The sequence below is a fragment of the Sebastes fasciatus genome, chromosome 4, assembly GCF_043250625.1.
Source record: "Sebastes fasciatus isolate fSebFas1 chromosome 4, fSebFas1.pri, whole genome shotgun sequence".
NCBI lineage: Eukaryota > Metazoa > Chordata > Actinopteri > Perciformes > Sebastidae > Sebastes > Sebastes fasciatus.
This window is the reverse complement of record NC_133798.1, coordinates 20,044,540-20,072,435: the sequence shown is the minus strand read 5'-3', so window position 1 is coordinate 20,072,435 and position 27,896 is coordinate 20,044,540. Positions and strand designations below refer to the sequence as shown.

General features: G+C 39.9%; 1 protein-coding gene across 2 annotated transcripts; it reads left to right on the top strand.

Moving 5' to 3' along the window:
• Positions 1 to 3,213: 3,213 nt before the first annotated feature.
• On the top strand, positions 3,214 to 10,300 carry LOC141766087 (G-protein coupled receptor 22-like). Of its 2 annotated transcripts, none has more exons than XM_074632605.1 (3): positions 3,214 to 3,651; positions 4,786 to 5,335; positions 7,902 to 10,300. In XM_074632605.1, coding segments are annotated over exons 2-3 (1,323 nt in total). In that variant the 5' UTR covers positions 3,214 to 3,651; positions 4,786 to 5,333; the 3' UTR covers positions 9,223 to 10,300. The 2 variants fall into 2 exon arrangements, with proteins under 2 accessions (XP_074488706.1, XP_074488707.1); XM_074632606.1 differs by having other exon boundaries at positions 4,786 to 5,944.
• The last annotated feature ends 17,596 nt before the right edge of the window (positions 10,301 to 27,896 follow it).

The following is a 27,896-nucleotide window of genomic DNA, read 5'->3' as shown; positions in this document are numbered from 1 at the left end:
TATCGGGGACGGCTTATCATGCTGCTTCAAACATGTAACTATGATCTAAAGGCAACACTATCTGTGGGAAATGTGCAGACATTCAAAAGTCATCATTAGAGGTGTGAATCTTCACTGGCCTCACAATTCAATTACGATTCACATGTCAACGATTCGAATGCACAACGATTCTCAATGCGTCTCCATGTGCAGTATCGCATTCACAATTTTTCTATATTACTGCATATGGCTACTTTTTCATCACTTAATACAAGCAGTCAGGTAAATCTGAACTCCTTTTATAGTTACAAGGTGCTTTTAAATATCAGACTACCGCAGTCTATGATATAAAAAGGTGCATCTTTTCAATATCAGTATCTGTGTAACCCACCTCAGTACATAATCATTACAAAAAACAAAACATAAATCCTTCTGCAGTGCATTACAAGTGTGCTGTAATCTACAAAAATAATGATTTCTAGGGATGCAGCGATCCGACTTTTTCAGTCCTGATACCGATAGCGATACCTGGGCTTTGGGTATCGGCCGATACCGAGTACTGATCCAATACCAGTGTTTAATTAATATGCTGTATGCCTCACTGTGTGGAAGTGACTGGGATCATTCTTTTACGTGTAAGGTAACATCAGGCTTCACTTAAACATTGCTTTCCTAACTCTGTAAAACAAAATGTGACCAATAAATAGTAAAATATAGATATACATTTATTTAATTGTTCTTTATTATTAAAATAATAAATTATACACCAGCAACTTGGTAAAAAATCTTCAAAATTAACAGGAATTACAATTCAAGTGTAAACATTTTTAATGCAGCAACAAATTGGTCAAAACTTAAACAGGAATTTTAATAACAGTATATAATGTTTCTAGTATATAAAAGAAAAATTGAATTGAATAGATCGGCATCATTGTCACCGATACTTGATCCAGCTATTTGAATCAGTATTGGCCCGATGTCTGATCTAGTATCGGTATCGAAGCATCCCTAATGTTTTCACATATAGCAGCTCTAAGACAAGGCGCTTCCTGAACGCCTATGGCATTTTATACTGCATGAATGAGCCTAGCAGCTAGCAGACTTTAGTTAGTTACTTTTCCTTACTCATAGCTCCTCTACTCTTGCTTGGTTTAACGTTAAGTCACTGCATCTCCCAACAGAACAACACCACGGTTGAATTTCAGCCTACATGCACGTTTTTTCAGCCCAACATTGTTGAAACAGAGCAGCTGATTTTGGTAGTGAGAGCAACAAGCTAGCGGACTGCCGAGTGCCGTCTTTACTGCGTTTTGTGACAGTAAATGACAGAAAAACGCAGTTATGACTCAAGCTGAGCTGAAATAAGACCAAACCCTCGATTATGTTGTGCACTGCAACGATGTATAATCGTTCATGTCACCACCTATTACAGCTCAAACGGGATAATATGATCATAGCTCTGCCTTCTACTATGGAGGGACGGGAGGACGACCTGAAGAAGTGGCCTCAGGTAACCTACACTAGCATATTTAGCTACTTTATTGACTCCGTTGCTACAGGCGGTGAAGCGATGAACAATCTGAAAAGCTCTGAGGCAGATCAGTACTTCCAAGCCGGAGACCTCCACCATTTGTTCCTGTGAGATTTCAGTCAGTTTGTGAGGTGCGCACCGTTCGCCCACAGCGCCCAGAGGGGAAGCTCCAGTCCAGACTGCAGCTAGAGAGGGGAGATGACTAGAGCAGCGAAAATGTACATTTCAACTTAATTTATGCTTCTCACAGTACTGTAGTCTGTATGAAATGATTATTATGCTGTCACACGTTGTTGAATATATTACCCTTTGTTGAATAAATGCTTTAAAATGGTGCCCACTGACTACTTGGTACTGCAGCAGAGACTCTGTCAACACAGACGCTGCACGTAATCCTGCGCCCAACATTGATGTTGCAGCAGTGTTATTTAATAAAACAAAAATAAAGTTAACGTTTATTACATCAATTGAATATTTGGACATTTAAGATTTTCATTAATCGGCATTGAAATCATGTTGTGCGCTATGTATGGAACACCGTTAAGTTTAATGATCTTCCGTACACAAGCGGAGGCGTTACTTTTCCCCACTTTTCTCAAAAACTCCCTTTAAAGTTAACACAATGTCAGAGAATTACAAAAATCACAGTTCCTCAGAGCATAAAATGACAACAGATCCTCACACTTGAGAAGCTGCGACTGCAGAATGTTTGACATTACATCAATGATAAATCGATTATCAAACTTGTCGATTCATTTTCTGTCGATCAACTACCTTTTGACAAATTGTGTCCTCACTACCAAAATAACAGCTCACAACTCCTTCTAGACCTTTGATTACTGTTCCACCGCAGCAAAACTTAAACATCTGGCTAGCAAAGTGCAACTATTGTGCAACAACACCTAATGTATTTTCTGTGGGCTTTAATCGTTTATTTATCAGTTAGCCATGCCAGCGCGACAGATGCCCCCTTCTTCTTTACTGGAGGCCGTCAGGTACCAGGATGCCCTCTGGCAATAATTGCACCTGACAAATGAGCCTTGACAAGGAAATGGAGGGTGGTCAACCTGGTACTGATCCGACAGAGCGACTTAATTGTAACTATCAATTCGAGAGCCACAATACTCTATCTCTTCTTTTCTGACTTTCATTCTTTTCCTGCATAATCCATTTTCTCCCACTCACAGCTGCAAGAATTTATCTCCTCTCCGTCAGTCTCGCTGCCTCTCATGCTCACTTGCACACGCATATTTAACACCCATGTATGTGCGCAAAAATCAATACCAAAAATATTGCTTCTTTGTGCTGGCTCTCCATCCTCATCATTCCACCCTACGGTGCACAAACACATTACTTGTTCATTACATCGTGACAGAGCTAATTAATACATCATTCCCGTGTTTTTCCTTCAACAGTCTGCCTATCCGACTCTGCAGCAGGTTGTGTGTTTAGCGCAGTGTCACCTAAAGTCCCTGTGCAAGCAAAGGCGTAGTACTGTAGAAGCTTTTTTTTTTCTCCCAAAAATCACTAATGCCCCACACGGGATGTCACAGTCACTGTCAGGGAAGAGAGGATAGAGTCAGAACAAAAGGAAATACCTCCCCTCGCTGGAGAGGAAGGGGTTAAGCCTATTACAGAAGACCAATCAGGACTGGGGGAGCACTGCAAACCTCCGCAGTAAGAGAGAGAGAGAGGGAACGAGGGAGTGAGGGAGAGGAGAGCAGAGCAGAGCGGGAGATAGAGAGATACCAGGAGTGTGATGGTTTGCACTCCTACCCAGACAGTTAGCCACGGAGGGAGCGCAACATAGAGTTGGTGAGATGAGTCTTCACAAACCTGCCCATACGGTTGGATGAGAATTAAAGGGGGATAAAGGGAGAAGCAGAACCAACATCCCTGTCAGGACTAATCTCTGTGGACTTTTTTTTATTTTTTTTATCTGTCTGGGACTCAGGAGGGAAAGAACATCTGTCAGTTGTTTGTATGTTCATCAATATTCAATTCCAATTCTTGGATTACTGCTGGGACATCAACCATCAGTTTCAATCGGTCGACCTAGATTTGTTGCAGAGCTGCGAGGAGAGGGGACAAGCGTGGTGGTGTGTGGACCAGCTCCGAAGCATCTGTGTTTACCCTGCATGGTGAGCTCTGCTGTGTCTTGATGGGGCACTCCACTTATTGGTTTGATTTACAGCGCTAAGCCGAGTAGAATGACAGCAAATAAAAACTCAATGCCAGACGTCTCTGTCACCAAAACAAACGCACAGGATTAGAAACCATCAACATAATTTCCCGAATAACTTCAGTTATAATGTATTGTTGACTTATTTAGAAACATATGGTTAAAGTGTAACCTATTAGTAACTGATTGAATTATGTCTTTAACTTGTAATACTGTAAACATCACAATGTAAACAGCTTTTGATCATTTGTTTATGCATCAGGACGCCTCACATACTGGGAGCACATCTGTTTGTGTCTCACACATCATATTCCAAACTGTCAGGCTGAATGATATGAGAAACTTGATATGCAATTGCACACTTTAAAAACTGTGCATCTTCATAACATGCATGATCCTTCCTCTCTCTCTTGCCTGGTGCTGAAGCGTGCTACCCATTGATCATTTCTGCCTACATTGTGGCATAGTAAAGTACAGCATCCCTCAATGAAACAACCTTGAAGAATGACCGACATGTTCCTCTGAAGAGATTACATGGATCCCGTATAGTGACACACGAGAGAGGACATCCATGTCTTTATGACAAGTTCCCCCGAGGATTCACACTGCGCTAAAAGCTCTCAGCATGTCTGGCCTGTCGTGAAAATTGTATGATCATTTTAGCACCGCTGAGGCTGTACAAGTGACATGCAAAAATGCAATTAACACTAAGCATGTTTCCTGAAATAATTTACGCAAGAATAGCGAAATATGACCACAGTTCATGTTCAATCTGAAGACAGGGGGCTGGGATGTCAAATACCAGTTGCTTTTGTGCCAGCCCTTTATTAGTGCTACTGTTATGTTAATGCAATAACAAAGATGTAAAGTAAATCAGGCGATGCACAGGAACATGATAAGACATCAGAGGCTTGTTGCTATGCTAATGAGAGTTTCCTTGTCGCCTCTCTGCCGAGGATATGTTTATTTTCACTAACGCATCCCCCACACTTCCCTCTCCTACTCCTCCCACTCTCTCTCTCTCTCCCTATCTCTCTCCATCATCCATTACCCCATCCTTTCTCTCTCTCTCTCTCTCTCTCTCTCTCTTCAGGTCACTGAGAGAGAAAGATGTGGCATTGAAGGACAGACAGATGATGTATGCAGCTCCTGCTACCTGAAGTCCAATTCTTGTTTGGGATCTTTTTGCAAATCTGCTCTGTGTCAGATGAACTCACTCACACTACCTCATGAGGATGACCTTCTCCTGAATCGCTGAATCAACCCCCCCCCTCCTGTGCACATATAAATACTGGTGATGTCTCAGTGATCACACATGTCATAGTGATTGGACACACATGCGCTCTAATAATCTGCTCTTGGCACGCCATCTCCAGTGATTGAGGGTTCAAGCATGTCGAGGGGCAAACTGGAGACCTGTGTTCAATTTACATGTCAATGGCGGCTGGAGCCGGGCGTACAGAGACTGATGAGAAAGGTGGAGAGTGAAGGCCTGTTCCATTAGTGCTCCCACGGGAGGACGTGGGCCTGGATGCTGCCGGGACGCGCTGACCTCTCCTGGACACATTCTGGACATCACTATGGTGTACACTGGGAAATCTATATGGCCGAATGACTGCCTCTTGGAGTACAAGCTAATGGATGTAAGTGTTTTTTCGTATTTACAGATCTGACTACTATCTTTTCACTGAGGACAAAAAAAAGCAAGGATTTGGATCATTGTACTATGAGCAGCACATTCCAGCCCTGCACAGGGGAAAGAGTCTGTGTTTCTTTGTTTTCTTGGTTGGCTGTTACTCTCCTGCCTGGGAATACCATGAGATTATAAACAGGAGGTGGCTCCGACATCTTATCCCCGTTCCACTCATCCATCAGAGCTCCCACCATCACCAAAAGCAAACGGACCAGAGATCTGAGAAAAAGTCTGTAGAAGACATTATCCTATATTCTTTGAAAGCCACTGGGTGCAGGTGGCTGAATCCTTAGCTTTCTGACATTACCATTGAGGTCAGGAGGAAGACGCTGGCAGCCCATAGACGGTCTCTGGCGAGACGGACAGGTGTTTTTCTGGCTGTCAACCTCTCTGGGAGGGACAGGCAGTGAAAAGGAAAAGCCTCGCTGGGGGGCTCTGCTGGAGCGGAAACACTTTTCCAGAGGCTATGTTTGGATGTGATGCTCGTCTCTGTGGGTGCAACATGGACTCTATGGCCTGATTATACAGCCCTGGTATTCAGATAGTGCTGGAGGGAAGGGTAAATATCACAAAAAAAATAATTTGGTTTCTTCCACGTCACCTAGAGCCCCGTTCAGATTTATTTCTTAAGGGGAGGTTGGATGATTTTAATATTGCATGTGCTAATCAGTTATTTCAATTTATTCTGGAGTAGATTTTTCTCCCCTAACCCAATATTAATTACAGTTTCAAATACTCGCTAGTCCTTCAATTATTGAAGTCCTGTCTGAACAAACATCTTGTATTCTAAAGTGCATCTCTGAGAGTTGGCAGCCTGCTAGCGATGAAGTAAACATAATCCTCTGGCAGAATATTCTTGTCAGTTATGAACTCCTGTTATTCAGCGATGACTAAAATGCTGTCAGAAATGACAAGTTAAGTTACCAAGGACCATTGCAAGTATGCTTGCCCAATTGGGGATAGAATTTGGCTTCTTCATCATTGCCTTCATGACCTCTGGTCCACATCCAGGATGTATACGGCAGAGAATATACCAGGGACCTCCTCATTTATGTCCCTTGAAATAATTTGCCATAGCCTATTTTTACACTTCTATAGTCTTCGTTATGCAAAAGAACAAAACAAGAGAAATGTGCCAGAAAGACGTTAGACATTAGACATTAGGGCTGTCACAATATCAGATTTTCACTACACGATTATCGTAACCAAAAGAATTCACAATAACAATATTATCACAATAGCTATAGAACATTTGAAAACAATAAGAATGCTATTAATCAGTCAAGTTAATCTTTTACTTTGTTTATTGTGTGTTTGTCTCTCTTGGCAAATTAATTATGAATGCAGGGACTTTGAGAGAGAATCAAAGCATGATTTAAGAGGCGCTGGTTTATTTACATTACATTTATTTACATTATCATATGTGTTATTAACATGATATCCATATTTCATTTTTAAATATCACGGTTATCGTCAATACCGGTATATCGGGACACCCCTATTAGATATGTATTATTTGCAGACTATAAGAGTTACAGATTTTAGGGATGCACCGATACCGGATCGGATATCGGGCCGATACAGACTCAAATAGCTGGATCGGGTATCGGTGACAATGGGGCAGATTTATTCAATTCTGTTCTATGTTTATATACTATATACATTACATACTGGAATTTGAATTCCCGTTTAAGTTTTGACCAATTTGTTACTGCATTAAAAAGTTTTACACAGTATTACTCTTAATTTTGAACATTTTTACAAAGTTGCTGGTGGAGGATTTATTATTTTAAAAATAAATAACAATTTAGTAAACTTATATCTACGCATTTACTTGTTACATTTTGTTTTACAAAGTTAGGAAAGCAATGTTTAAGTTAAGCATGATGTTTCCTTACACATAAAGGAATGATCCCAGTCACTCCCACACAGTGAGGCATACAGCTATATATATATATACACACACCATATATACCATGGTCCCCTGGGGGTCCCCGGACCCCACTTTGAGAATCACTGGTACGCAGTAAATGCTAATACATTAAAACTGTCAGCTTGAATGTGCTGTTCAGCAGAGGCTCAAAAGAACACTAAGCCAAGACTAAGCCACTACAAAGCCTCAACATACTAAGCCATTAAGGCTATGAGGTTATTAGAATTTAATTTGTTCCAAAGTGTTTCTGTTACGTGCCTCCACTGTGGATGCAACTGTCTGATCGAGGATGGTGATAACAGGAGTAGAAGCTGATTGAAGCAAGATAGTTACTAGTTAGTCATGCCATGCGCGTAGTGAGACAATCTAATCTACAGGGCATGGCAGGAAAGAAGTTACAGCGCCATTAAAGTGTCTGCTCTCAGCATTTCTCATTTAAAACTCAAATGGCTTCCTTTATCATTTCATAACTGGCAGCATTACGTCTGACGAGAGATTTCTCAGAAGTGTGTACAACTTTCTAGAGATGCACAAACACAGACTTTCTTAATGAATTCTCTTCTTCTCTTCTCCCCACACGCAGGATAATGCATATCCTTCCCTGCCCTGAACAAGAAGCCACCATGAGCAACGTCACGGTCACCGACAACACTGAGCCCATCAGCCGCACCATGAGTCCGGCAACCCCCAACCCGTACCCCTATCCGGTTAGTTTCCAGGTCTCCCTGACTGGCTTCCTCATGCTGGAGATCCTCCTGGGCATGAGCTCCAACCTCACTGTGCTCGCCCTCTACTGTATGAAGTCGAACCTCATTAGCTCCGTCAGTAACATTGTCACTATGAACCTCCATGTGTTGGATGTGCTAATTTGCGTGTGCTGCATCCCCCTCACCATCGTGGTGGTGCTGCTCTCCCTGGAGGGGGACACCGCGCTCGTCTGCTGCTTCCATGAAGCCTGCGTCTCCTTTGCCAGCGTCGCCACTGCTGCTAACGTACTCGCCATCACCCTCGATCGCTACGACATCTCGGTCAAACCAGCCAACCGGGTGCTGACCATGGGCCGCGCCCTGGCCCTGCTGGCTGCCATTTGGGTGCTATCCTTTGTTAGTTTCCTCGTACCCTTTATTGAGGTGGGCTTCTTCGCCCAGGGCCACACTGATCTGAACCAGACGGTGGTGGAGAACGTGATCCACACTAACCAGTACTACACAGAACTTGGCCTCTATTACCACCTGCTGGCTCAGATTCCTATTTTCTTCTTTACCGCCGTCGTCATGCTCATCACCTACTCAAAGATCCTGCAGGCGCTCAATATTCGCATCGGCACGCGTTTCCACGCTTCACAGAAGAAGAAGGCTCGCAGGAAAAAGCGTCCGTCCATGACAGCCATGACGACGCCGCAAGAGGCCACAGATGCCTCCCAGAGCAGCACCAGCCGCGTCCCCACACTGGGTATGCGCACCTCCGTCTCCGTCATCATCGCCTTGCGTAGGGCTGTGAAGCGCCACAGAGAAAGGCGAGAGCGCCAAAAGAGGGTTTTCAGGATGTCCCTCCTGATTGTGTCCACTTTCCTGCTGTGCTGGACGCCCATCACGGTGCTCAACACGGTCATCCTGAGCGTGGGCCCCAGTGACCTAATGGTCAAGTTGAGACTGGGCTTCCTGGTCATGGCTTACGGGACCACTATCTTTCACCCTCTACTCTACGCCTTCACCAGGCAGAAGTTCCAGAAAGTCTTGAAAAGCAAGATGAAGAAGCGAGTGGTGTCGATCATCGAGGCAGACCCTACCCCTAATAACGCCATTATCCACAACTCCTGGATCGACCCAAAGAGGAACAAAAAGGTGACATTTGAGGACAAAGATGCCCGACAGAAATGTCTGTCTTCTGGGGACATTGAGTGAAGGAACTCTTTTTCTTTTAGGGTCAATAAAAAGCAGCTAAAACTGACATCAGGTCATGATGAAAAAGGGAAAATGTTAATCCAAAGCAGTAATGTAAATAATATGTGCAATAGAATGTACAAAAACAAGAGGTGGATAATTTATTACTATTTATTGAGAACAAATGTAGGTTTCATAGATACACCATATACTGTACTGTAGATATTGCATGGCTTTTTGTAACGGTAGCAACATACAGTGTACATACATAATACATGTACAGCATAGGGTAAACAAGGTATATAAATAGAGAGACAGAGACGTAGGTAATATTATGTATATGTCTATTTATAATAAATTTCGTGTTCACTCACCTAACGCAGCAAAAAGGCTTCCTATTCTCCCCTCCCCCCCAAGTAAAGTGTTTGTGATTGTGTAACAACTGTGAGATTACTCCCATTCATCACCATGCCACTTGCTCCGACACCAGACCTGCAATCCCCCCGTGACCACTGACCTTATTGCCAGGGAGCCCTCTGAGGGAAGGCGGCAGGCTGGTCAAACACGGAGAGACGGGAATGGAAAGGAAGTAGCAAAAGTAGTGCATGTTATGTTGCTATAGCCGAGAAAGCTATGGGGGTACTGTTCACAATCACTGCTTTTAGAGTTAAAGAAGAACACGTGCATTCCTCAGACACAATAGAAGACCATGGCTCTCATCACCTCGTATGACATAAACCAGATGTAATCAAAGCCTAGTCTGTTTCACTTTAACAGTCACGTCTTTGAGCCAAATGGAAAATCTACAGTTGCCTTATTCCGGTTTGATGAATTGAGCATGACTTTACGGTGGGACAGGGACTGTGACAGGGAGAGCACATATTGAACACAATGAAGAACTAATATTGTTTTAATTCTCAAAGTGAATCCTCAGATGTTATGTTTTCATAAAGAAGTTATTTAATCAAACTAAAGGAAAATGTTGAAAATGGTTGTATTATCAAATTGTCTGTTTTTAATAACCCTAGCCGAAAACAACAATGCTCTCCAAATAAGCAAATCCATAACTGCAATAAAGAACTCCAGCAAAAATCTTAAAGCCTAATAAAAGATTCTGTTTACAATCCACAATAACAGATAATGAAGTTCTTCTTCCCTGCCTGTGTATTGTCTACCAATAGCGCCTGTCCTCCTTTGTTTATCAAGGAATAAAGCTAGTGGAATTGTATTTCCCAGGTGGCTGCTGCTGCTAGATTATAATTCAGCCAGCCTTGTATTTCTTTTGGCTCGACTCATCTATGAACAAAGTTTGCCCTAAATAAGTAGGAATAATTTAATCATATAGCTGCAGAAGAATTTCAGTTGTAATATACGAGAAAAAAAAAAAACTGTCAGCTTATTACAGCTTATTACATTCAGTGTGCGCACTAATGTTGAATCTAGATGCAGAGTTATAATATTCATTAGCATATAAAGCCATGCTCGGCTAGCCTGGCAGCTCACTTCTTTACAATCCCTGGGTCAGGGATTACCTTCTAAAATGAGGATATATACTGTGCAGTAGATTCACATGCACGCATAAAGCCACACAAATGCATATGCACACTGTACTCCACAGTATCTCTCGGTAATGAGCTTATTACGCCTTTGCTGTCTCAGGTACAGTAGAAAATTGAAGAGCCCTTTAGATCCTGAGAGCACAGGGCTGTTGGCTAGCAGAGCGATTACACAACCTCGATCAGATGCTCCTCCGGCTGCCAGACCAGTGTGTGTGTGTGTGTGTGTGTGTGTGTGTGGTTTGTAGCACAACAGAGAGGGCTGATATGGGAATATTGATGCAGGCGAGGTTCTTTATGACCCCGCTGTAAACAGGCAGTGTGGATGTCACGGTACCTCGAGGGCATGTCTGTGATTGAGAGTGGAGATGGGATGACAGCCAGCAACAGATTAGCCGACAGAGGGAGGGAAAATGACCTATGAGATGAAACATCGAGCCAGAGGATACATTTAACAAACATATGAGTCCAACTTTTAGAAGGCAAACTTCAAAGGAGTGGGTATAAATATACAAATGTATTTCTGTTATCAACATAACAATGATACTACCAGACCTGCTCAAATGTCAGGTATTATTCCAAACGTCATCAGTGCTACTGAAAAAATCATTTGCATTGATTACCTTCTAAAATTACCCCTCCAATAATGTCCAGCACTATTTACACTAACTGGACTTTGAGGTCACAATTTGTTTTCCATCATGAGGTGCAAAAGCTAAGCAAAAAAGGTCTTTCAAGCACAACCAACATGGCCTGATGTTCTGACTGAACTGCCATGTTATTATCACTGCTTGATTCAGACATTCGCTTCTTGTTTCTTGTCATTTTCTGTTTGGTATTTTGCTCTCACTTATCACTGAGACTGATGTATCTGTTCTCTTGATGTCATTTTCCGCCGAAATTGATAGTGTTTGAGTTCTAGATAGAAGCAGTTAGCGTCAAGTTTATCATGTTCATTGATGTTAGATGATGCTTTTGTAACATACAGACCAATGTTCCATGAAGTATTTACCATTTTATTGCCACTGTGCACAGCGAGCTACATGACAAGCCTTCTTTAACTTGATCCTCATTATTCATCATTTGTGAGAGAGAGAGAGAGAGAGAGAGAGAGAGAGAGAGAGAGAGAACTATTGCACGCAGTGTTTCTGTAAGTTATTAAAAATAATAATTCAAATGTCAACGTTATGAATGAAGCTTCAAACTATTTGGTACAGGCCTAATTATATATGCATAAAGCGCACACATGGAACATAATGTGGACTTTCATACCATAGTGTGATTACAAATGCATGTGAGTGAATATTGGAGTGCTAATTAGTTTCTATGTCCCATTCATTGTCTCAATGCACTTATACGGCCATTATGCAAAGGCCTCAATTCGGCTGCCGGAGGAGAGTACCAACGTTAATCGGTGATACTCCTGGTGACGAAAGGGGACTTTTAGTCATAAAAAACAAAAACACATGTTTTTAGCTTTCTAAATGTCATACTATCATTATGAAAATACAGGCATGTGCAGAATAAGTATTCAGGAAAAGTCAGGGAAGGAAGGAAAATATCACACACAATGAAGGAATAATTCAAATTTTGGGACCACAACGTTAAATGGCGTGGGCTATGGTGGTCCTAGTGTTAAGGCCATCAAGGGAGAAACAACAATAAGTATTGGATATTTTGTAGTATTAAACTTTTTCTCTTGGGGAGAATGGCAAAAAACTAATTTCTTTTAAAGAAATGCCTTCAATGCATGATGGTCTTCTCACTTGAGAATTGTTTTTAGTCAGTTTAATTTACAGGCTCGATAGCTCCACCTTTTTTTTTTTTTTTTTTTTTTAAATCAATGCTTGCTGCTATATTTGTTTGGATTCTGGCTCTGACACAGTTAGATGACGTTTTCTAACCTTGGTCCAGCCTATAAAGGCATCGACTGGCTCAGTAGTTTCTCCAACTGGAGAAAAACAACAGAAGTCTGAATCTCTTGCGCCAAAAATAACACTGATACACGATCAGAGTGGATGCACTTTTACTTCAAATAACATATTTCTGTCAAATAGCTGCTAAAAGTGCTCCAGTATGCTCTTGAAATATTCATCTTAAAAGCTGGATCTGTTCCAAAACATTATCCAGAGCTTTGGGGTATGTTGTAAAATGTTTTTGGGAACATTAGGCAATGACCGGGGACCTCAATTTTGTCTCAATCTCATTATCATTTTTAAAGCTACCTTAAGCAATTGTTGATATTGACCATCCAAGGCCAAGAAAACGCAACATAGCCTAGACATATTGGTGTTTATCAAGTTAATTAGCTTATTAAGAACTTCAAATGTTGTAAAAATACAGGTTAATGAAGCTTAAAATTAGGGATGCACCGATACGGGATCGGATATCTGGTCGATACTGACTCAAATAGTTGGATCAGGTATTGGTGACAATGGGGCTGATCTATTCAATTCAGTTTTTACCTATTTGTTGCCGACTTAAAAAGGTTTACACTTGACTTGTAATTCTCGTGTGTCTTCTTTTTCCTTTTTATTCTGTATATAATTCCAAGAAATCCAATATTGTGAGGGGCAAGCATTAGCATTTATGTTTAAACTCTGAACTCAGCTGAAGATAGTATAACCTACCTTTGTTGTAGGGCTGGGTTATTGGCCAAAATCTTCTATCACGACATAGGCCATTTCATATCTTGATAACGATATATAACACGATATAGCAGGTTTTCTGGCAATTCAATAAATAAATAATCTATATGAAATAACCACATGATAAAGCCTATTTTTGTATTGCCTACTCCTGAGTGAATTAAATACTTGAGTTTTTTTTGTCATTTTAAGAACTCGAGTAAAAGAACATAAGTTTTAAGTGAAATTATATAGAAAAAAAAGAAATATAGGTCTAGACTATATCGCTATCGAAACGACATTTTTATATTGTTTTGACGTTTTATTTATATATCGTTCTATTGCACAGCCCTACTTTATTGTTATGATTGCTACTATATTGATTGTGTGTGGTTTCCATTTCATTTTGGCCCACCTGGGACCACTTTCATTAATGTAGACATTTCTGAACGGCTGCCATCTCAAGGTCAGCGTCCCTGGTTAGCATATTGGATAGGTTAGCAGGCCGCCACTACACCTCTAACCCGAGGTGACCTGCAGAGAAAAAGATAGGTCAATATACTACCATACTCAATAAGCAGAGGTTCAATGAGGCTTCACCGTGAGCCGCATTATAGAATCACTTGACCCTGATGTGTCCTTTTCCTTCTCCCCTATACTCCACATCAAGGTTGATATTTACTGCTGTCCCTCTCACATACATTATGTCCCTCCCTCTCTCGCTCGCAGCCATCCCCAATTCAGATGCCATCTCTTTCAGGGCTCCTCTCTATCCAGCCGCAAACACAGAATAAAAGCCTGGGAAATCACATTACTCTGTCCGTATGGAGCCTCTATTGCATTAGGTCAGCGAACACTCAACTGTAATTCTGCTATCGTAGAGAAGAAGAAAGTGAATTGAGCACACCAGCCAGCACAGCTTGACAAATTGTTGCTTGTGGTCATTTTCCAAATGTTACTCTCACCAAGCCACATTTGCTGTAGAGAGATGGAGGGACACTTTACAGAGCGGGGAGATATACGGCTCTGATATACAACCTATAATCTCTGTACAAGAAAATCTATGGCTCAGGTGGAAACCAGGAATCAAGGGCAGACAATGGAGTATGACCTCTACCTGCTGCTATGACCTTAATGGCATCACTGTGTGGCATTGGAGAAAAAATAACAAACCACTGTGCCGTTGAATCAATGCTGTGTATGGATTACTGTTCTCTATCGGTATCAGGCGAGAGCAGACTTTTATTGACATGTGAAGTGCTCTCCTTTATTATCCAGTCATCAGAGAACAAATTACTCCTAGGGGGTAAACAGGGAACTTCACACGCATGCCGAAATAGAGAATATTGTAGTATTATTGTAATAATTAAAAAAAAATAGTATTTTTATGAAGGCAAATTGGCCACAGCACTATAGAGAGTGTTTAGTGTGTAAGAATTTTGATGAAATGTGATATTTAGGGCTGTCAATCTTAGCGCGATAATAATGCATTAACACAAATTAACACCACTAATTTCTTAACACTAATCTATTAACACAACTTGCAATTTTTAGGTTGTAGCGGGCTCAGTTTTAAAGCTAGAGTGAAGATACTGGCATAATATGAAACTAAAAGACCTGAAGAATCCATTGGTATCAACCATGTCATACTAGCTTGTCGTGAAAAAGGCTAAATAAAGAACTTAGGCTAAATTTTGGCGAGGAAAAACTGGCATGGCCTCACTGACCTCAAGATATGTGAATGAAAATAGGTTCTATGGGTACCCACGAGTCTCCCCTTTACAGACATGCCCTCTTTATGATAATCACATGCAGTTTGGGGCAAGTCATAGTCAAGTCAGCACACTGACACACTGACAGCTGTTGTTGCCTGTTGGGCTTGAGTTTGCCATGTTATGATATAAGCAGATTTTTCATGCTAAATGCAGTACCTGTGAGGGTTTCTGGACAATATTTGTCATTGTTTTGTGTTGATAATTGATTTCCAGTAATAAATATATACATACAGCAAGCTGTTTGCCCACTCTTATGTTGGTAAGAGTATTAAATACTTGACAAATCTCCCTTTAAGGTACATTTTAAAACAGATGAAAAATGTGCGGTGAATTTGCGATTAATCGCGATTCGATATTTTAATCGATTCACAGCCCAAGTGCTATTATACTGTGAATCATCATCCTTGTGGCTCAGACAAAGGGACCGACGAGCATATAGTCTTATCTCACTAAACCAAAAATGGGAAGGACAAAAAGAAGTCAGAAGTGCCGACATGTGCCCATCTATTCTACTCCAGCATGTGTAGCTATGCCCATACAGCATGTGCACCCAGCTTTGTGTCAGTCCAATTGTTTTATCAGGCAGTGACAGAGTGTCAACCTCCGTGTGTGAGAGGGGAGCCAGCAGAGAGGAGATTGCTGCCCTCCAGCTCTCCCTACTGTCTGCTGATGACTCTTCTCTGAGGGATGTGAATGGGACCACCACAACAGAGCTCACTACCGCAGCCTGGCAGCTTGAGTCTGCAAAGCTACATGGTGACGATTTGTATTATTAAAGCCAAAAGAGACTATTACTTTTTAAATGGATTCCATTCTCCTCCAAGTGTCCTCGTTTCACAATAGAATTGCAAAGCGGCGAAAGTTATTTTGAGTGTCCAGGGCTACTGAAGTAAAGGTCCCATTCAATTTATGCATAGACGATGTTGGGCTTGGATGGACTTAAAACTCATTATGCTTGAATCGTCAGAACAAAAGGTGAGCACTAACTGGCTCTTTAATAAAAAGTAAGGAGAGAATAAGGAAAGAAGTTAACAATGACTACCAATGTGCATTTCCTCCATACTTTAAATTCTGTAGTGCTGCCAACATTGAGCTGAAACTAAAGAGCTAGAAACCTGATAAAACATTCAGCAGTTTAAATTTTGAATAAAAGGGGATCACCTGGAAGCAGCTCTGATTCACAACTCTGACTGTCTTCTTCTAATGGCTGGGAAAATAATTTAAAACTTTATAAATTTATTAAACATAACTAATTAAACATCATTTCTCAGAAACAAAGTTTAAATAATTAACATTAGTTATGGCTATAATATAAACCTATAGCACTACTAAATTATCCAAGAGACTCCTGTGTTTCTGTGTTGAGGAACATTAAGAGTGTCATTATAAGATATTTTTCTAATTATCTAATTAAAAAGAAAGGGGGTGAAACTATTTTAATAGTCAATTCTTTCTGATATTTTATAGACCAAATGATTAACCAAGAAAATAATCGGCAGACTAAGTGATAATAAAAATAATCATTAGTTGCATCCCTTGTTAAAGCTAAAGTAGACGACATTGAAGCAGATTTATTTTTATAAAACGGTCGCTATATCCTGACAGTAGTACATGAAACAGTTAACCTGAAAAAAATCATGTGCCTCTGTGTCCTACGTTGTCCTCCAGTGCTCCTAACGGCATCTGCAAGATTTCACAGACCGGAGGAAAACCAGCAGTCGGAGCTGATCTGAGGTCCGCTGTCCATCTGCCGTCTAAGAGAGCCGGCTGTCAATCACTCGCGAACTCCAACTAAACGGTCAAACTAGGCAACGCTGATCAAATATGAATCAATATTCTGTTACTGTAATGCCTATTTCTCGCCTCAAATGTTTTCAGAATCATCTTGTAGTGTACTGTTTAGCTGTAAAATGAGAAAGTTTGTGAGGCGGCAGCCACTGTGGAATCTGTTGAATGAACGCCAAGTTCCGGTCACGTGACAGGAGCAGAGACAATAGGAACGATCTCTCTCTGAAATGACCTGTGATTGGTCAAAGTCTCCCGTCACGGGCTAGATTTTTTAAAGCCTGAAAACAGAGCTATGAGGAGGCGCAGAAGTCTAATTATGGCTCAGAACACTTGAATTACAATATGCTGAAAGGTTATTATGGGATTTTTGCCCAATGATGCCAGAAATATACTGCCTACTGCCACTTTAAAGGGTAACTTCAGTATTTTTCAACCTGGACCCTATTTTCCCATGTGTTTGTAACTAATGGGGACAACACTTTCTGAAATTAGTCCAGTATTGAGCTGTAACCGGCAGCCATGAAACGAGCTGCGAGGGCCAGTGATCAGCGTCAATGTAACGCTGACAGGCTCTGATTGTTATTATAAGTATCTGACAACATTATGGAGAGGAGCCGTCAGAGAAATTAAATGTTTACCTTTCACTTGATCCTGTTTGTTTGTTGTTGTGTCATGGCAAAAAGAAGCACTTTTAGTGGATGTAAATGTCGGTGCCAGCTTGCCCCAATAGCACCATATTGCAGCCTGTGAGCAGCTGCCATCTACAGCGCTCTCCCTCAATACTGGACTAATTTCAGAAACTGTTGTCCCCATTAGTCAGTTAGACACAAAAACATGGGAAAATAGGGTCCAGGTTGAAAAATACCAAAGTTACCCTTTAATATTAGTGCAACTGGTGGGAAACCATTCTCTCTTCAAGTAAATTTGTATTGGACGTTTATCTTCACTTCATGCCACGTACAGTATAGACAGCTGATACTGCAGCTCTAACTAAAATGATATGAAGTGATTCATCCTCTATCCAAATTCTCAGTCTGCCTTCTCTATAAAACCTGAAATACCAGATTTCACCATGTCGGACAGTAAAAATACTGCTCCTATAATTAAACTAGCCATAAACATGCAGCAACAGAATGTACTGCGTTACCTTAAACCAGGTGTTTTTCCTGCACCACTTTCTGGGGAAAAAACATCCTCCGGGATCTGACCAGATCCCAGGACGCATGTAAATATGCACATAGGAGTGTTAACTTCTTTGATACTGAACATCTCTATTTCCCACCCAACATTTTTGTGATTCGAACAGTTAACTGCACAACAACTCCCACTCGACTCCTCCTACCGCAGCTCTAACTCTGTTTTCTGCCCCCAAATCTGTACGCACATTTTGAAATAGGGTTGCTGGGAAACAGTCCATACACCTTATTTCATTATAAAACAACAAACACAGTCTATACAGTATATCATAATCCAAATAAGAGACATTTTTCAAACTGCAACACACCCACTGAGTTTGGCAATCTCAGTCTCAAAATCACTCACATCCTCCACATCTACAGAGATTCATTACACAAACATACAAAAAGAACAAACTGTAATATTTGCCTGTTCATGCTTAATGGTCTGTTCTAGTATATGTAGCTGTAGCTAGCTTAATGTAGGGTTGCAACAAACGTTATAAGAGTTCAATCATTGTTTAGCTGCTGACGGGATACAGTTAGTTTGTTCTTTTTTCATGCACTGGTCAGTTTTGAGATTTCTGACTATTTTGCTTCCATAACATAACACAACATAAACATCCAAAATACACATTTAGGTGTTTATTTTACTTCTTTGTCTATTTGCGTCTGTAGATTTCTCCTAAATTCACCGAAAGTTAGCTTTAGATAAAGCCTCTTTTGTATATTTAAACATGAAATTTCAGAAAACTTGTAATACAAAAAATAATTGTCTTGATGTAATTACTAAACTGGGGAACTTTCATTGTGATATCTAGTAGTTAAACGTTTTTACCCTACTCACCTGTAGTGTGAATATTACAATACATATCTTTAAAGGGACTATTTGTAAGATTCAGAAATGCTGCTTAACAGCAACATCTGTGGCTTTGAAATCAACGAAAGTCAGCGTCGAGCTCACGCTTGCTCGCTCTACATAGACATGAACGAGCATCGCTCAAACAGTGAGGCGACAGACGTCAGCTAAAACCACAATATCACTCTATATTTCACCTGCTTGGCAGTAATGTTAGCAGACCAGACGAAGGTCTATCCATGAATCACTGCTGATCCTAGTGTTGGCTTTTCCTGCTCAGCGCAGGCTTCAGCAGCGGGGCTCCTCAACGAGTTACGTTATCGCCTCCCGACCGTAGCCGGCAGCTGAAGACACCGGCACCCGGTCGGTAACGAGACGATAACGTAACTCGTTGAGGAGCCCCGTCACTTCACAAGACACGGAAAACCTCCTTTGGTCTGGAGGAGCTGCAGCAGTTATTTCTGCACAAACGTCCACTCTACATTCACTAGATATTCTCAGAGCTAAACTAACTCTTCTGCAGTGTGGAGTGAGCGCGCGTTCACGTCTAGAGGTGGAGCGAGACAGCGAGGACGCGTCTGAGTGAAGGAGAGCAGGCAGCGGAGACGAGGCTCCGGCCACACGCAAGCGCGCATATGCGAGCGCGCATATGCGAACGCGCATGTGTGGCGACCTGCTACATTTATACGCTTAAAAAGTTACAAATAGTCCCTTTAAAGGCCATTTTCTCAAATTAGTTTTTTCTCAGACTCTGAGCCAGAAATCTCCACTTCAGTAGCTCTTAAATCCACCAAACTTTCCAGTTTCATTCCGGTCTATATTCTGAAGGTTTTTTGCAGATAGATTTGCTCATATGTCATTCATACCCTGATTTATGATATTTTATTCCTAAAAACATGGCGTAATTTGATTTTTTATGGCTGTTGACAGTATTTTCTGATTTATGGAGTGATAAAAAGAGATTTTCCCTCAGTAAAAACCTTTAACCTTTGACTCTAATATGTCAATAAAATTAAACAACAATTTTTAGCCTGTCTTTATCATATGTTCAGATTTGTTCTGGAAATGTATGTCAATTAGCACATTTCTAATAAGATAATGACTCATTTGCATATTTAAACATGCATTTTCATACAAAAAAAATTATTGTCTCAATGTAAGTAATCAACTGGAGAAATTTCATGGCAATATCTACTAGATATTTTTTTTAACCATATTCACCTGGGGTGTCTACCCTTAAAAAGAATGATGTAATGTTGTAAATGGTAAATGGACTTGCATTTATATAGTGCCTTTCTAGTCTTCTGACAACTCAAAGCGCTTTACACGACATGTCAGCATTCATAAATTCTTAATATGGACCATTTACAGTTCAAAAAGATCAAATAACCAGATGTAAATGTCTGAGTTTTTTGCTGTATAACAAGTCCCATTCAGTAAGTCTCAAGTCACTGATTCAAAGATTCAAGTCTCCATAATGGTTTAAATAAGAACCTGACCAAGAACATAGTCTAATATTAGATTATCACATACATTATATATTGTATCTGCTTATACTGTATGTTGGCCGATAATATAAATCCAATCCAAATTTATTTGTAAAGCATATTTAAAAGCAACAACAGTTGACCAAAGTACAATCATAATATAGCAAAAACCATAAAAACAAAAAGTAAAAACACAGAAGACATGTTTAAAAGACAGAGGACAATACTGTAGAAACGCAACTCTCACAGTGAGTTAAATGTCTTTTAAGAAGGGATTTAAAAACAGTCAGTGTAGTGGCCAGCCTCACATACGATCTCCCCTGTGTTTCAACCTTGATCTAGGGACAACAAGGAGCAGCTGGCCGGCTGACCTGAGTGACCTTGATGGCATGTATGGTTGTAAAAGGTCAGAAAGATAGGTTGGAGCTAGCCCATTTAATGATTTGTAGGTGTAAACAATAAAATCAATCCTAAAACGCACAGGGAGGCAGTGAAGGGAGGTCAGTACGGGGAAATGTGCTCTTAAGTAGCAAGTAACTGCAGTACAAAGATGTCATTACATAGTACGCCCACCAGAGAGCACTGAGGAGTTTACGTTTCACCTGTTAAATGATCTGCTCAGAGTCAGCACAATATCGGCTATCAAAAAATGAATATCAGACAAAATAGTCCCATTCCTATATTTCACGCTCAAATATTGACATCAGTATCAGCCTCAAAATCAGACAGGCTCTAGTACAAACTTTAGAATAATATGGCTATTTCTAGAAATTCACTGTCTATGAATTATATTCTAACAAGAGCTGCAACGATTAATCGATAAGTTGTCAACTATTAAATTAATCACCAACTATTTTGATAAACGATTAATCAGTTTGAGTAATTTTTTAAGAAAAAAACGTCAAAATTCTCCAATTCCAGCTTGTTAAATATGAATATTTTCTGGTTTCCTTACTCCTCTATGACAGTAAACTGAATATCTTTGAGTTGTGGACAAAACAAGACATTTGAGGACGTCATTTTGGGCTTTGGGAAACACTGACTGACATTTTTCACCATTTTCTGACAATTTATAGACCAAACTAAGCGATTAATCGAGAAAGTAATCAACAGATTAATCGACAGTGAAAATAATTGTTAGTTGCAGCCCTAGGGGGCTACTCTTATATTGTAGAGTGACTCTTACACACAAATGTTTCTGTGGGCCGCCGACTACATAAAACAGGCAGTCTGCAGCTGGCATTCATAGCCCATTTACTATTTATAGGCTTTTACTTCTAAATCTATTCTTACGCCTCAGCATTAGTATCATCGGCTCATTCTGTTGTTGGAGGTGATCAATCTATTCCAAGCAATAAACAGAGTTGTTGGCTTACCACCAGACAGAAGTCGCACGATCAGAGGAGCAGGGGAGAGTCCAGATCATGATGACTTCACAGCTCTGTTCTATAATGACATTAGAAGAATGACATTTTGCAAGACAAATGTGGAAACTTCATCAAGATAATGTAGTTAGCTTACAGCAGGGGTCTGCAACCTGCGGCTCCGGAGCCACATGCCTCTTTAGCCCCTCTCCAATGGCTCCCTGTGGATTTTTAAAAAAAATAGTGGAAATTAATAACTGTTTTTTTGTTTACATTTTCATTTTTATTTATCATTGTTTTATAGGTCTATGGCACGACGGTACGGCGGAGTATAAGGGCCACATTAAGGGAAAAAAATAAGTCTGAGATTTCGAGAATAAAGTACTAATATTACGAGAATAAAGTCCTAATATTATGCAGTAGTAATTTTACAACTTTTTTCTCGTAAAGTTATGACTTTATTCTCGTTATATTACGACTTTTTTTTGTAAAGTTATGACCTTATTCTAGTAATATTAAGACTTTTTTCTCGTAAAGTTATGACCTTATTCTAGTAATATTAAGACTTTTTCTTGTAAAGTTATGACTTTATTCTCGTAATATTACAACTTTTTTCTCGTAAAGTTATGACTTTATTCTCGTTATATTACGACTTTTTTTCTCGTAAAGTTATGACTTTATTCTCATAATATTACAACTTTTTTTCTTGTAAAGTTATGACTTTATTCTCATAATATTACAACTTTTTTTCTCGTAAAGTTATGACTTTATTCTCGTAATATTACAACTTTTTTTCTTGTAAAGTTATGACTTTATTCTCGTAATATTAAGACTTTTTTCTCGTAAAGTTATGACTTTATTCTCGTAATATTACAACTTTTTTTCTCGTAAAGTTATGACTTTATTCTCGTAATATTACAACTTTTTTTCTCGTAAAGTTATGACTTTATTCTCGTTATATTACGACTTTTTTTCTCGTAAAGTTATGACTTTATTCTCGTTATATTACGACTTTTTTTCTCGTAAAGTTATGACCTTATTATCGTAATATTCCGAAATTTTTCTGGTAATATTATGACTTTATTCTCGTTATATTAAGACTTTTTTCTCGTAAAGTTATGACTTTATTCTCGTAATATTACAACTTTTTTTCTCGTAAAGTTATGACTTTATCCTCGTAATATTACGACTTTTTTTCTTGTAAAGTTATGACTTTATTCTCGTAATATTACAACTTTTTTCTCGTAAAGTTATGACTTTATTCTCGTAATATTACAACTTTTTTCTTGTAAAGTTATGACTTTATTCTCGTTATATTACGACTTTTTTTCTCGTAAAGTTATGACCTTATTATCGTAATATTCCGACATTTTTCTGGTAATATTATGACTTTATTCTGTAAATCTCAGATGTTTTTTCCCTCAATGTGGCCCTAATACTCCGTAGTACATTTGCACTTGGTCCCTCACTGCATTAGACTTATATACTATATACTTAGACTATAAACTGTGTTACCTTCATCACAATGATCACATGTTTTGCCTCCAGACAGATTTGTTGTTTGTTTGTTTTTTGCCTAAACGTCTCTTTAGACAGTAAAGGTTGCTGACCCCTGAGCTACAGCATGATCAAGTCCAACAATCTGCTATGAGGGCAACAACATCAAGTAGCCTATATATGTAGTGTGTGACAATGTTTACAGGATTTAAGATCGTAATCTTGTCCAACCTCTTGTTTATAAATAACACCAATAACACACTATTATTAGCCACGTTAGCAACAAGCGACCGTTAACTGACAGGTAGCACCGGAAGTTGATCAACGGCAGCATATTTACCGAACATTCATTTAAGCTAACTTGTCTTATTATACCTTCTTTAGTCAGCCCTAAAGTACTCAGTTAGTTAAATCATAAAATGTAGATGTTGATCTAAGTTTTCATGATCATACAATACACGCTGAAACACACCAAAACGAAGTAAACAAGCAGACAAACACAGTTAGCCAGCCGATAGAACCACGGACCTGTCTGGATGCAGCTGATCGTCCCGACTGAGTATCTGTGATCACTTCCACAGCGGAATACAACGCAACGTTTCTGTTTCCACCGGTGTTGTTAAAGTTCATGAATCCAAGGCTATCCTCGTGGTACAGACCCAGCAAAAACCAGACAAAGACAGGTGGTTGTTTGTCTGGATCCATCATCTTCACACACCTGTAGCTGGTACATCCAGACCTGCACTGACGCACACATACGTCACCAACAGGCAAGGACAGGAATTACAGCGCTGGTTTTAGACCAGCTCTTTTAATACATCCATGTTTTAGACTTGCAGATGTATGAATTAATTCATTAATTCATTAATTAATTATTTTCATGTCTGGTCATTTATATAACCCATCCCTTAGTCCAGGGGTCAGCAACCGTTACTATCAAAAGAGACATTTTAGGCAAATAAAAAATCTGTCTGGAGCCGCAAAACATTTGATCATTGTGATGAAGGTAACACAGTTTATAGTCTAAGTATATAGTATATAAGTCTGATGCAGTGAGGGCCAAAGAGTAAATGTACTATGAAGAATTAGGGCCACATTGAGGGAAAGAAAAATCTGAGATTTCCATAAAAAAAGTCGTAACATTACGAGAAAAAAGTCGTAATGTTATGAGAATAAAGTCATAACTTTGCGAGAAAAAAACTTGTAATATTACGAGAATAAAGTCATAACTTTGCGAGAAAAAAGTCATAACTTTGCGCGAAAAAAACTGTAATATTACAAGAATAAAGGCATAACTTTGCGAGAAAAAAAGTTGTGATATTACGAGAATAAAGTCATAACTTTACAAGAAAAAAGTCGGAATATTAGTGTACAAAAGATGTGGACAATGTGTTAAATGTATAAAATTAATAATGATATGTGTTTTGTTTTTTGTTTTTTTAAAAAAGCTCTTTTCTTAAGGTCATGGACTACTGTAGATGTCTCAAAAGTGGAGGCTGGCCTTTGCTCAGGCATTTTCCATAAAGGTGAGGAAATAATACTGACTTTGGCTGGGAAATGTGGGCAGGAAAGTGCACTTTGAAGGAACTTTTGTAAGTAAGTGAACAAAACAAGACGCCTTTGTGGCACCTGGGGGTGTTTGCTCATACGGGCCCCACAGGTATGGTCCACTCAGGCACCATTAGTGAGCTCATGATGGTCCCAACCCATCTGGGCCCACATGGACATGTCGACTGAGTTGTTCACAAATGAGGGCAACAAGGTGAAGGATGCCAGGCCATTATAGTGACAAAAGCACCGAGCCTGAAGGCAAAGCTCTCAATTTAAAAGTCGATTCATGTACCAACCTTCAGCCTTAGTCACAAGTTTGTGTAGTGACTGGAATGATAAGACCCAAGGATACAAGCAGCTGAAATGAGTTTCCCTTGCAAGGTATTGTGCCGCTCCTCAGGGACATGGTGAGGAGCTCTGATTTACATGAGAGAAGTCTATGTATGTGGAGGTATTCTGGGCACAGACAGCTCGGTGTAGACCCATGTTACTCTCAAAATACTGAATATATTTCCTCAGCTGACTGGCAGGGATCTCCTGGGATCACAAAACTGACAGGAGTTTGTGCAAACAAAAACAACATTATATAAAAACTAGGGCTATCAATTGATTAAAATATTTATTTGTGATTAATCGCATGATTGTCCATAGTTAATCGCAAATTAATTGCAAATTTTTTTATCTGTTCAAAATGTAACTTAAAGGGAGATTTGTCAAGTATTAATACTCTTATCAACATGGGAGTGGGCAAATATGCTTGCTTTATGCAAATGTTTGTGAATGGATTCCTTAGGTTTTTTCTAATTTCAAACTCATAAACATCGATTGTGTTAATGCGTTAGCTAAAGTAATTAGTGACGATAAAATGAATTTGCGTTAACGCCTATATTACGCATTAACTTTGACAGCGCCAATGAAAACAATCTTATATAATATTTAACACAGCATTTATGAAGTCCATATGCGTGGTCACATTGACTACTGTACCCGTCAAATGTGTATAGCCGGGCATTATATAAAAATGGATGGAGCTCTCAGGTTACAAGTCTCCATCAAAGCACACTGTCACCGTAGCCGGACCATCTGCTTATTGCAGGCATTTTGCTGTAATGACTCTTCAGTCTCCAGAGCTGCGACCTCTGAGATGGTGCGGAGACGAGAGCAATCAAAGCACATTCAGTTCTGCCACAGTCATTTGGCCACTCTCAAAAAGCTATCACAGGGTGCAGCTGTAAACATTTTGCTCCTCAGCACTCCTGAGACACGCAGTCAAAAGAGGGATAGCAGCTATCAGTCTCTTTCACAGAGGAAGCCCGTGTGAATACATTCTGCGAGCTGAATACAGTGGAGAGGGGGGAAAATACACCCTCATTATTCAAAAGGAAGAAGAGTGTACTGAAGGCTGAATTCCCTCAGTCTCTGTTGGTGATGTGCAACATGCAATTTATATGTTTGTGAGCAAGATGAGCAAGCTGTTTGTGTTCCTTTTTAAAAGGCGCACAAAAAGAGCAATCCTTTTGAGTCTTTTTGTAATGAATGAGCCGTTATCTGCTATTTCAGTGACAACTATTTATATTCAGCTGCTGTGTAAACTGAGCCCGTTAACCACACTGTCTGTATATATCTCCTTGACACACTGGGAATATTTGGATTGAATTCACTGCAATAACTGCAAAACATACAGGACTTCCTGCTTCCTCTCAAGGCCTATGGAAATGAGGCTGGGTCACGCGTCATCAACACGTCATATCTTTTGCGCAGTAAAATCTGGCCTGCACTCGCTGAAATTGAGCCAATCGCAACGCACGACCGCAGCTTCAGTTCCACTGCGCATGTGTTATACCCGGTACCCCAAGACCCATGTCTGCCCGTGACCCAGCCTCCTTTCCATAGGCCTTGCTTCCTGTGCAAAAGCTGTATTATGTCATCAGATAACATCGCCCTCTTGTGGACTTTGGTTTCTTCTGTGCAGAAAATGCCCAGTCAGACAGAAAAGTCAGCACATCCAAAGAAACATTGAAAATATAAAGTCTGCTTGTTTATTTTAGAGGTTTTGTGATAATTATCAAAAACCGAGTCTTAATTCTTATTAGAGCTGTCAACGTTAACGCCATAATAACGCGTTGACGCAAATTCGTTTTAACGCCACTAATTTCTTTAACGTGATCAATCTTTCGATCTATCTTTCCCCAAAGGAATCCATTGGTAGAGTTTTTCCTGGCCACAGCGCGCTTGGTGGATACTGTTGGGTCTCTAAACTACGGTGTACGGTCATAGACCTGCTCTATATATAAAGCGTCTTGAGATAACTTCTGTTGTGATTTGACGCTATACAAAAATAAATTGAATTGAATTGAATTGAATTGGTACCAACCATGTCATACTAGCTTGTTGCGGAGGCTGTTAAATAATGCTCCGAACTTGACCTCTGACCTCAAGATATGTGAATGAAAATGGGTTCTTTGGGTACCCACAAGTCTCCCCTTTACAGACATGCCCACTTTATGATAATCACATGCAGTTTGGGGCAAGTCATAGTCAAGTCAGCACACTGACACACTGACAGCTGTTGTTGCCTGTTGGGCTGCAGTTTGCCATGTTATGATTTGAGCATATTTTTATGCTAAATGCAGTACCTGTGAGGGTTTCTGGACAATATCTTTCATTGTTTTGTGTTGTTAATTGATTTCCAATAATAAATATATGCATACATTTGCATAAAGCAAGCACATTTGCCCACTCCCATGTTGATAAGAGTATTAAATACTTGACAAATCTCCCTTTAAGGTACATTTTGAACAGAAATGTGTGGTTAATCAGGATTAATCATGCGATTAATTACGATTAAATATTTTAATCGATTGACAGCCCTAATTATTATATAAATACAGAGGCTAAGTGTCCCTCCCTCGCATGACTATTTTTGTACCATGGCATGAAATGTGAGACATCAGCAAACACACAGCTCACACCCCAGGGATAAAACACTGGTGCAAAAAAAAAAGACAAATGTTGT